The following is a 12,506-nucleotide window of genomic DNA, read 5'->3' on the forward strand; positions in this document are numbered from 1 at the left end:
AAGATCCCTTGAAATTTCCCTGTAAACAGTTCATTGGGACATTATCATTCCGAAGCTCACCTGGTAAACCAAACCCATCACAAACATTTACCATAGTCCTCAAGAATCGTCCCATATTCACCTCACGGCTTACCTTAAGTTGTCTCGCTGAACTCATCCTCTGAATCGAAATTTTCTGTGGGTAGAGCATGGAGTTCTATGGGTCTCGATGGTTCCATCTGTGTCGCGATGGCTTGCCTCGACTTCCAGGGTCAGGGGTCAGCTTGCCTCGATTTCCAGGGTCAGATGTCAGCTTGCCTCGATTTCCAGGGTCAGATGTCAGCTTGCCTCGACTTCCAGGGTCAGGCGTCAGCTTGCCTAGACTTCCAGGGTCAGGGGTCAGCTTGCCTAGACTTCCAGGGTCAGGGGTCAGCTTGCCTCAACTTCCAGGGTCAGAAGTCAGCTTGCCTCGACTTCCAAGGTTCAGTTTGAAAGGTCAAGACACCAATACACAAGGGTTACAACATCATTTGCTCTTGGGTCGCACTCAGAAGGTTCTGTCAGTCGTGGGAGGAATGCTCTACTTTCGCTCAATCTTTCTTCTGAAAGAGAAGACTGATAAGACTCTCTCTCTCTCTCTCTCTCTCTCTCTCTCTCTCTCTCTCTCTCTCTCTCTCTCTCTCTCTCTCTCTCTCATGCATTCCATTGAAGTGCCAGGAAATTATATACACTTTTGGATTCCTCTTCCCGTGCTGCTTGAAATACCTATGAGGATAAGGTTCCAAATCTTCCCTAAAAAAAAAAAAAAATCGCCCCTTTTTTAAGAAATGGCCAGAGATGATTAAGAGCCCGGCTGGCGTCCTCTTTAATATGACCTACACACGTTCGTGCCTCATTAACCCGATAGGAATCTTTATGTATTTTTTCACTCTCTTTTCTTTACCTTTCATCACTTTGAAGGCGTTTCCAACACTTGATATCCAGACGTCTTGTCAAATTTGGATTCTCCGCGGGTTCCTCTCGTGTTAACATTGGACAATGTAGAGTTAATTGATTACATTTTAAGGAGAAATGGTGAACTGGTTGTGGGTAACAGGTAAGGTTGATGGGTGAAAAGGCCAAAGTTCCCACACAATGGATGGATACATTACCAGATCTGGTTATTGTGTACAGGATCCTGTGTACAAATATCTGATTGTATATAGCCAGAACATAACACTGGAACAATGACAAAGTGATCAAAATCGCAGGTTAAGTTATGTACAGATTCATTATGGACATTTGTATGATTATATTAATCTAATAAAGTATAAGTTGCATTAGTGAACACACACAAAAAAAATCTTAAAGTATAACACGTACGAAAAAAAACACAATATAATAACATCTTTATCGTACATTTGTGGAAAAAGATGTCAGTCATGCAAGATGAAGTTAGACGCAAATGATTGGATAGCAGATACGGTATTAGGGATGATGAAAGTTTGCATGGACTACCCTACATGGGTTCGAATCCTATGTGAGACACTTGGCCTACACCCAAACCAGGTATTCATTTTGTCTTCGCCGCTGCTCGGGAAATGGGTACCTGGATTAGGAGGGGGGTTGCGTAAAAACATAGAAATAAAGACTTGGTACAAGAATAAGAGACAGGGAAACGAGGGTAAAGCTCTCTCCCCGTAATACATAAATAGTAATACACACACACACACACACACACACACACACACACACACACACACACACACACACACACAACCACTTCATTACACCGAACAGCATTACACAGTACCCAGTAACTGACACGCTCTGAAAAACAACACGCAACACTCGCTATAAATTCAGCATACACTAAAATTCATTCGCTAAACCCTTACATGCGCTGAAATATAGTTAGTGACTTTACGAACTCCACTGATAAACTATGTACATAACTGAAGCACTGAAATACACTCACGTCCTACACAACACTAGACACACCACCTCCCGCACAACACTAGCTATACCACATCCTACACAACACTAAACACACCACCTCCTACACAACACTCGACACCACGGCTACGCAACACAAAACCAACACTTCTCGTAGCACTTCGCTTAGTAACACAAACACTTGCTCTTACAGAAGCTAAAAGAAAATAATATAACAATATACCAACGAAAATCTATAACGCTCTCTCTACACAGGACTCGAGGACTAGCTCGTTATCACTGTTTTACATGCTTGAGGATGGAATCCTCCACACATAATGGGCAACATTCAGAAATCTACAAGGCTTTCGATACTCTTTTCGTGGTTTAGAGGCTACACAGGCACACACTTGAAGGGCTATAATCACACACTTCACCTCGAGGAGTCTATTGTCACACAGACTCTATCGAGGGAGGAGTTTACAAAGAGGCCATTGAGAGGGCAGGGTTCACTGAGAAGACACACTTCACTGAAAAGGAGTATTATACCAGGAATGGAAAGTTCACATATAAACAGCAATTCACTGAGAGGACACGGCTCACTAAAATGAAACAGTTTACTGTAAGGGTACAATTCCATGAGAGTTGCACAGTTCCTTAGGAAGGTACAGTTCCCGGAGAAAGCACAGTTCACCTAGAGGACACAGTGAAAAAATATAACTCTGGCAAGATTGGACGTGTACATTAAGAACTGATGTGTGCATTTTCATATGCTGTCCTAACAAGGAAGGGTAGGATACAGTATTTGAGTTTTTGTCAATTCTCTTTGAACATAACTACTTTTCAGTTGCGTTTGTTGTCTTCTTAGTACTACTAGTACGATGTCATGAAGTCCCATCGTGACGTTGACATTCAACGCCACCACAAGATGCCAAATTAACCCTTAACCCATAACCAATTGAAGGTTACAAACTCGCTCATATTATTCTTGTAATGGTTTTATTCTACTTCTCCATTTCCCATTATATCATCATTATAAGGTATCTTTAAACGTCGTTGTAGATGCCTGACCTCTCCTTCCTAAGTATGTTAAATTCTTCATTCCATCACTAGACGTTTTTGAAGTATGTGACTTTGTATTGCTTATACTTTTTTTTATTATTTCATGGTTTCTGTATAGTGTGTCGAGTTTAGAAGACTGAGAACCTAGTTAACTGATTGAATGATATCTGATATCATAGTTGACTCACCTACGCAATCATGTCTTTCCCAATAAGTATGACTTAGCACTTTTTAAAAGACTCTCCGAAATTCGTAAACACTTTTCCTTGCCTCTTCTTTTTCCCTTTCATTAACCTCTTTATATTTCAGTTAAGGCCTGGCCTTGCTGTGGATTTTAGTCTGTGACTGGAACCTTCACCATAAGGAAATAAATGGCTGAACGCCACAATGTAAACCCAGGATGTTGGCTGTTGGTAAAGTTGCTAGGGAACGGAACAAAAGATTTCATACCAGATCAGCTTAACATAGCTTGTCTTACATCCAGTTTTTATCCATAACTCCTTAACCTTGTTTTCTTCACGTCTTCACCGGGTGTCACGTCATTCAGATACTGATGTACCGAGTTGAACTCCACTTAGGATTATAGCCATGGAAGGACACGCAAGTTGTGTTATTCTGTCGGCACAGTTGTGGTGCTGGTGCACAGCTAAGGAGGGCAGCTGACACCAGCTGAACGGAGCAGCTGACACCAATGACCAACACTCTGGTTAGAATCATGCTTATCATCGAGTGGGTCAGAATCATTCTGGCATGAGAAAGGATCACAGCTATTTATCAAACCTGAAATGCCATAGTATGTCCTAGGATCCCTTTGATAGGGCTCCGGCGGCGCTCAGAAAACCGGGCACGTCCACCGGGCGCGACCACAAGTCAAGAAATGTGGTTGATGTTTTGTGTACGTCTTCGTAGAGTGAGGGCAGGACCATTGAGGAATATGTGTTAATCGGTGTATCACGGAAGCTGCATTTTGTGCATGAGGCTTTTGATACTTTAAATCGGTTTGTAAACTCAGAAAAATAAGTAGAACTTGTACATGCCTAGGAAGTGTGGTTTAAGATAGGTGGATGTCTGTTGGGGTAAAGGATGGATGACCAGGTAGGTGAGTCGTGATAAGAGTGGATGAATTGTATGTGAAATGTAGTAAAGAATTCATTGTTTCTTTTCCGTCTTTAGCACCGTTAAAAGTTCTGAATGAACAACCAGAACATTGCCTCACCCACAACAATATGTCTGCATCCCCCAGGAGTCCACCATCACCCACTTAACAACCCGACGTACATAAATTCAGCCTGCATCCTCCCCACTCTTACTCAACAAAGGTCCGGCCACATCAGGTGTCACATACAACATGCACACGGTTATATATTCCCCACGTATGCGACACACACACATGACATTTACTCACCACACCACGAAGCCCAAGTACAAACATCGCATATAATGAATAAATGAATACATGAGTGAGCATCTATATAGGCACTTAGTGGTGATGTTGTGAAGAGATGAGTCAAGCTGTTAGGTACTAATTGACGTTGTGGGATATCTTACGATACTGTGGGGGGGTATCGGAGGATGTTATAGGATGTATGTTAATGATGTGGGATGCTGGGTAAAACTGAGGGATCTGTAGGATGTAGGTCGACGCCGCTCCCATGTGTTGTACAATGCTGTGGGGTAATATATTGCCGTTTCATTCAAAATGATGCCCGTACAGCGTGAATGGCTGCAGGAACATGTATTTTTTGATGAAGTTGACATCATATTTTGGTAAAAGACGGAAAACCCCAAAACTCAGACAGGCTTTGAACCGCCTGTCAACGCTTCGTCTTCATTACTGCCATGATTGGAATAGACTTAGACTTGTCAGTGGATTTTTGTTAGGAGATGAGAATAGAATTTTGTCTCTTGTAATTTCTGTTATTCTTCTGATGTGTTCTAATTAATGTCATGACAGTACATGTATCCATTCAGGGTCGGTGCCTTTTTTTTTCCTTTTTTGCTCGGTGGCGACTAAATCCCGTCCGAGATGGTAATAGGTACACACACACACACACACACACACACACACACACAGCCTAAGACAGGAGCCCATTTATCAACCATTCTCGAGGAGAGGATGAGCACCTGGTTTGAATGTGGGCCAAGTACCACGCCCAAGATTCTAACCTGTGCGGGTCATACCCCCTACCGGCCCGAGGTGAATCATGGTCAGAGACGCTAACCACTCCACCACAGACGCCTGTATATGTGTGTGACTGTCTGTGTCTGTGTGTCTGACAGTCTGTTCGAGCTTTCGTGTGCACTTGCATAAATCTTTGCACAACTACAATTCCTGAGTGTAGGTTTCGTCAAAATTTCATAATTTTTTTTTACTGTATCATCTCTTATGGCATTGGTATATTTTTTTTATTCTTCTTTCACCTGTGTCAACATTACGATGGCCTCATCTTCCCCGTACCACAGGTTAACCCATGTTTGCGCTGCGCCAGTGCATGTGGTACCTAGGGAGGGACAACTGTTATTTCTTCTGTGTTTCGCTGTTTCTTGACTCCTCCTCTTGTTCAGTTTTGTGTCCCATATTCGTCATTGTTTTGATGTGTTATACTACTGTTCTATCTCCCTGTTGTTCTGTGTTGCTGGTAGTTAAACCATTATATATATTTTTGCTCGTTTTTCTTTATTGTGTTTTTTTGGGTTTTTTTTCTTGGATGTTCAGTGTTCTTGATGTGTTTTGTTTTTTCTGTCGTTGTTCTTCCACCGTATTTGGTTTTTCGTGGTTGTTGTTTCTCCCATTGTTCATTATGTTCTACATCAAGTGTTCACTGGATATCCCGAGGTAAATCATGGTGATTCCTGTGTTCTACCCCATCATCAGTGTTGCTGAAGTCCAGCATGACGTCAGGACACTGTGGCTCCAGTGTATCGGTATCGCTGTGGACTATACACTTTATGTACGGTGATAACACACTGGAATATTATGATCTTGTGCATATTTGTATATACACTATCTATAACATAGATATAATGGTTAAATATATATATATATATATATATATATATATATATATATATATATATATATATATATATATATATATATATATATATATATATATATATCCCTGGGGATAGGGGAGAAAGAATACTTCCCACGTATTCCCTGCGTGTCGTAGAAGGCGACTAAAAGGGGAGGGAGCGGGTGGCTGGAAATCCTCCCCTTTCTTGTTTTTTTTAATTTTCCAAAAGAAGGAACAGAGAAGGGGGTCAGGTGAGGATATTCTCTCTAAGGCCCAGTTCTCTGTTCTTAATGCTACCTCGCTAACGCGGGAAATGGCAAATAGTATGGAAAAAAAGAAAAAAAAAAAAAAATATATATATATATATATATATATATATATATATATATATATATATATATATATATATATATATATATATATATATATATTCCGATGAGTCCACGGGGAAAATGAAACACGATAAGTTCCCAAGTGCACTTTTGTGTAATAATCACATCATCAGGGGAGACACAAGAGAGAAATATAACAGTCAGTCGATATACAACGAAGAGACGTAGCTAGGACGCCATATTTGTAGAATGTAAAGCAAGAGGGAAATGAAACCAAGAAACGGAGACGAGGAGACAGAAAAACATACAGACGTAGCAGACAAAGAGGTAAATGAATAATAGATATATAGACATAGAGAAAATAAGAAACACACACTAACAGCGAGGGAGGCACAGATAGATAAACAGAGAAATACAGATAACAGACAAGACTACAGATGAAATATTCACGTAAAGACAAGTAGTTAATGAACCATTTTGCATAATATCCTCAGGCAGGTACAGAATACACTAATCCCCATCATTTACCGGAGGATTAATCTGTAGAAAAATGAACCCCCGTCTGTTCTTTGTTTCCTCCGGTCCGTATCTAACTCTCTCCCCGTCTCTCCCCTCTGGCAGGATCTATTAGTAAGCTTGTCGCAGTTGCTCCGTGGTACGGCCTACGACAAGCTCAAGTTCGCCTTCAAACTCTACGACGTGAACGGCGACGGCTGCATCACCAAAGCCGAGCTCACCGATATCGTCTCCTCAGTCCACGAGCTCATGGGCAGAAGTAGTCACAACAGACACGTAAGTCCAGGGTTTGGAAAGCCTTTGACGGGAGGCGTGTGTGTGTGTGTGTGTGTGTGAGTGTGTGTGTGTGTGTGTGTATGTGTGTGTGCTGGAAAAGGTTCCAGAATGGGAGTGTTGGCAGTGAGAGGGCTAATGAGAGAGAGAGAGAGAGAGAGAGAGAGAGAGAGAGAGAGAGAGAGAGAGAGAGAGAGAGAGAGATGGATGGATGGAGGAACATAGATGAATGGAGTGCTTGCCTTGGGGGACCCTAGATTTGAGTCTAGAGTTTGTGAAGCTGAGAACAGAAGGGTATCATGGGTTATAGGGTGCTAGGGAAGGCTGCTGGGTTAGTAGCTAGGAAGTCTGGGTGTGACTTGTATTGAGGAGAGAAATGTTGAAGTGTCTGGGGATTTGTGGTGTGCCAGAAGCGTGTGGTAACTTATTATAACCTTTTGTTTTGTTGATGGAAACAAACCTGTGAGAAAAGTTATATGTTCTTTTTTATGAGGAAAGTGAGGGAAGAGAAAATTTTATATATATATATATATATATATATATATATATATATATATATATATATATATATATATATATATATATATATTTAAGGATGTAGATTTTGCCCATTTAGTAGCAAAGGTAAAGACGCACTTGAAAGCAAATGGCACGGGAAACATCATGAGAAACACCGAGACCTGCCTGTCCGAGTTCTTAGCGTAACGGATCTGGCCCAGATCCTGACCCGCCTTCTGGTGGCTGGAGGTAAAAACAATGAACAGCTTTCTTGACTAGAGGGGGCGGGATTTTGAAGGTGACGAATTTAGGAGGATCTCATTTACTCGATTCGTGGACGTGTTGACTAGAGGGAAGAGTCTTTGGAGCTGAAGAATTTGGCATGTGTTACTTGGGTTGGCTTCAAGGGAGTTTTGACTTTAAAGTTCTGTGGAGCTGAAGAATTTAGTAGGGATGCCTCGGAGGGTTCTTTGTTGTGTGGTGACCGAGAATAAGCTCAGGAAAAATGAAGGACATTGGGAGGGGAAAAATATCCTAGGACTCGACCTAAGTGGTTCATGGTAGTCATTACACTGTCTATGTTCCACCAGAAATAGTATATATATATATATATATATATATATATATATATATATATATATATATATATATATATATATATATATATATATTATATATATATATATATATATATATATATATATATATATATATATATATATATATATATATATATATTTATATATATATATATATATATATATATATATATATATATATATATATATGTGTGTGTGTGTGTGCGAGGCTACCCCCAGTCACCCTTCTGTCACACAAGGGAAGGCCGTGCTGTTCTGGGCAGCCGTGACGATTGTAACGTGTGGATATTAGTATTGTGTTAGGAATTTAATTACTAGGATTTAAAGGCATGGATCACTAACAGAGCAGCGGCTGTAATACAGGAGAATGTCAAAGGGGCGAAATCAGCCAGTGGCAACAGCGCGGGATCTGGCTTGTGCCAGGGGTCAGAGGTCAGCCAAGGGGATGACCCCCTCCCGCAACACTCTCCCCCCACCAACGCATCATCGTAGTAGAAGCTGAGTGCAGGAGCCATTGCTTCGTTGATGACAAAACATGGCAGCATAGGAAGCCTGTCCACGGCTCGAGCGAGGCTTAAAATGTTACGTTCGTATCGTTCGAATAAGAAGAAAATACGGCAAGAAAGTGTAAATTAGCGACTCGGGGTGGAAAATGATTCGAGGGTGGAAATTTGAAGGTGTTAATCATCAAGCTAACTATTATTCAGGGAACCTAAGTGCGCCCGGAACTCTCCTATGACGTGGAACGGGACAAAGAAGGGAGCGCACGAGAGAAAACAACCCGGGTCAGTCTTAAGAGTGGCGTCGGAGGTGGGACTTAGTGCACTCCCGTACACAGCTCCTGATTCGCCTGTCCCAGGAGCGGAAGCGAACATCTGTCATAATCCCGGGTCCCAGCTCAGAAGAGAGATTCCTCGCTCACGAGCGAGTTCTGAACGGTGTCCCAGAGGGTGAGGATTCTGGCCGGTGGGAGCCCTGTCCCTGGTGAGACGAGAGAAGGCGCAGCTGGAGCTTGAGCCATGCCAACGACCTGTGCAGAACGTGTTTGACCTACTGGACGCGATAAGGCGCTGTGAGCACCGCACACTGGGACGGCGGCAGCACCTGACCTGGAGAGCGCAATCCATCGCTAGTGCACGGAGGTAGACGCAGAGATACTGCCTTTATCTGCAGTCCATAACCAAGGACTTTCATATCTAATGACGAGTGTAACGAGTTGATACGCCATAAAGTGAATTTTAGCCCCAGAGGCCTGGCGTGTGGTGTATATCACCATCATGCTGTATGGCATGAACTGTTGCGAGTGGCACGAATTGTTGCGAACTTGAATCATTTTAAGTGTCCTATAATTCGTCTCGTTTCTTATCAGTTTTTTTTCATCGTATGATTTACCTCGCTACTATTGACCGGTGACATTACCCCAGTATGTTGCTAGGTTGTAATTCCACTTTTTTAATTCATGTTATAGCACTCATACCCATGATGGTGACTCAACAGGCTAAAGGGGACTATCATACCGGCAGTGTTGAAATCATTGATGTATTCGGATGTTTTATTGGATTTTATCCGTGTTTTGGCTTTTATCCTTATCGCATTACTTTTATCATGAACGGTATTTAGGCATAAGACGTTCTGAAGCATGTATGGATGCGAGGGAGTGGCGACAGATGATGATGTACGGAGGAGAGGAAAGGGGGAGGGTGTTGGAAATGAGATGTTTGAGGGCGGTATGTGGTGTGAGGTGGTGTGATCGAGTAAGTAATGAAAGGGTAAGAGAAATGTGTGGTTCAAAAATAAGAGTATGGTTGAGAATGCTGGAAAGAGTGAGCCAAGAAGGATTGGACATAGGGAGAGAACATTAGGAAAGATTGACAAAGAGGATATACGTGTTAGAAGTTAAGGAGACGAAGAGAAGGGAAGAACTAATTTGAGATGGAACGATGGAATGAAAAAGATTTTGAGTGATCAATGCCTAACTATGCAGGAGGGTGAAAGTCGTACACGGGATAGAGTGCATTGGAATGACATGGTATACTGGGGTCGATGTGCTGTCAATGGAATGAATCAAGGCATATGTGATGCAGCCGGGACAAACCATGAATGGGTCACTGGGACCTGATCGTGGATAGGGGGCTGTGGTATCGATGTCTTTCATATGACAGCGAGAGAATGAATATGGGCGACTGCGGCCGTCTTCTTCGTCTGTTCCTTACGCTGCCTTGCTAACGCGGAGGAGGGCTTACAGGTCTGTGTGCTTGTGTCAGGTGAAACTTTTTGTGAACTGTTTACACCTGATGAGGCAAACTTCTTTCGTGAAATATGTTTTGTATTGTAAAGTTTTAGTCAACTAGATTAAGTGAATTCATGCTGAAGTTCGATTACCACTTCATAAGAATTATCACAGGCTAGTATGATCGTCATATTTTCAACACACACACACACACACACACACACATACACACAACACCGATCGGATTCGAACCCTGGGGAAGGGATCCGGCTACCTCACCCACGCGGGAATCAAAAAGCGCAGGCAATAGTTTCCCCGTGTTTCCCCCGTGTCCCAACCTCAGCTGGTGGGGGTAACGTGGACCTTAATCCGTGGCGGCCCCGCTGGTGTGACAAAAATATCGATGGAAAGACAAATGTTTATACACCAAAGGTCGGATTCGAAACCCTGGGAGAGGCGTTAGGCCACTTCGACCACACGATTTCTTCCCTATGGACAGAAAGGAGTACATTCTTCAGAGGGACCTTCTCGCTCCAGAGAAATCCATCGCTCCCGTATAGAACGCAATCTCAGAGCTGTAGGATGATAATAGTATATATATATATATATATATATATATATATATATATATATATATATATATATATATATATATATATTTGTGTGTGTGTGTGTGTGTGTGTGTGTATATATTCCTATGAGTCCACGGGGAAAATGAAACGCGATAAGTTCCCAAGTGCACTTTCGTGTAATAATCACATCATCAGGGGATACACAAGAGAGAAATGTAAGAAGTTGATATACCACGAAGAGACGTAGCTAGGACGCCATTTGGTAAACATGTGATTGTCCAAGACAATCATAAACTTATTATGTGGACAAGAATGTGAATTGTTTACAAAGTTTATCAACAAAGTTATCCAATTTGTATAGACCTTCACTAATTTTAAGGTTATAATTCTTTGTGTATTTGATAATAGAAGATATACTGAATATATATATATATATATATATATATATATATATATATATATATATATATATATATATATATATATATATATATATATATATATGACCCCTTTTTACTTATTTGTTTTTATCTCTTTATCTATCTATATATCTCTACAGAGGAGACTATAGGCAGTCGCTGAAACACATGGGTGACGACTACTGGGGAGGGGGGTGGGGTACTCGTCCTCACAGCTAACGTGCTGTATTAAAGGGGAGATGTGTGGAGCCGCTGGTGCAGTGGTGGGCTTACCGAGTGCAGGGTGAGGCTGGCAGAGGAGTGCAGGGTGAGGCCGGCAAACGAGTGTATAATGAGGCTAGCAGAGTGCAGGATGAGGCTGGCAGAGTGCAGGGTGAGGCTAGCAGAGTGCAGGGTGAGGCTAGCAGAGTGCAGGGTGAGGCTAGCAGAGTGTAGGATGAGGCTAGCAAAGTGCAGGGTGAGGCTAGCGGAGTGCAGGGTGAGGCTAGCAGAGTGCAGGGTGAGGCTAGCAGAGTGCAGGGTGAGGCTAGCAGAGTGCAGGGTGAGGCTAGCAGAGTGCAGGATGTGGCTAGCAGAGTGCATTGTGAGGCTGGCAGAGGGTGCGGACTGAGGATGACACAGTGCAGGGTGAGGCTGAAGGGTGTGTAAGGTGAAATCAGAATTTGGCGGTGGATATCAGGTGGAATCATGTAAGTCTGATGTAGGTGGCTGGAAGTAGTTAGTTAAGTAATCTTGTGGGTAAATTACTATACACTCTTACGAATAGATGAGTGCATCATCCTCTATGCGAACACTTATATGATCATATGAGTAGAAAGATACACCGTCTGGGTGAACACTTGAATATAATAGTGTGAAGACATACCTACATAATGTAGTAAATACTTACATAATGTAGTCAATACCTACATATTCGTCTTAGACAAATCTAGTAGAAAGCAGAGGGTACACACACACAACCTTGGACAAGTGTAGACAAATGTGAGATACACTGAAGACACTTATACACTGTGACCGTGACGTCAATACTCAGGTTAGGTTAGGCGAAGATAGGGTGACGTGTGTAGAGCGGGTCGTATGTTGGGGTGTGTTACA

The 12,506-nt window shown here is 42.2% G+C and overlaps 1 protein-coding gene across 4 annotated transcripts in view; it reads left to right on the forward strand.

Annotated features, from left to right (window-relative positions):
• LOC139764786 (Kv channel-interacting protein 4) overlaps nucleotides 1-12,506 on the forward strand; it is a 737,128-nt gene that overhangs the window by 576,088 nt on the left and 148,534 nt on the right. For all 4 annotated transcript variants that reach the window (XM_071691804.1, XM_071691895.1, XM_071691982.1 and 1 more), the window contains exon 5: nucleotides 6,926-7,096. In XM_071691804.1, the coding sequence (XP_071547905.1) occupies nucleotides 6,926-7,096 (171 nt within the window). The remainder of the gene's footprint in view (nucleotides 1-6,925; nucleotides 7,097-12,506) is intronic.

The sequence above is a fragment of the Panulirus ornatus genome, chromosome 1, assembly GCF_036320965.1.
Source record: "Panulirus ornatus isolate Po-2019 chromosome 1, ASM3632096v1, whole genome shotgun sequence".
In the NCBI taxonomy this organism is placed as follows: domain Eukaryota; kingdom Metazoa; phylum Arthropoda; class Malacostraca; order Decapoda; family Palinuridae; genus Panulirus; species Panulirus ornatus.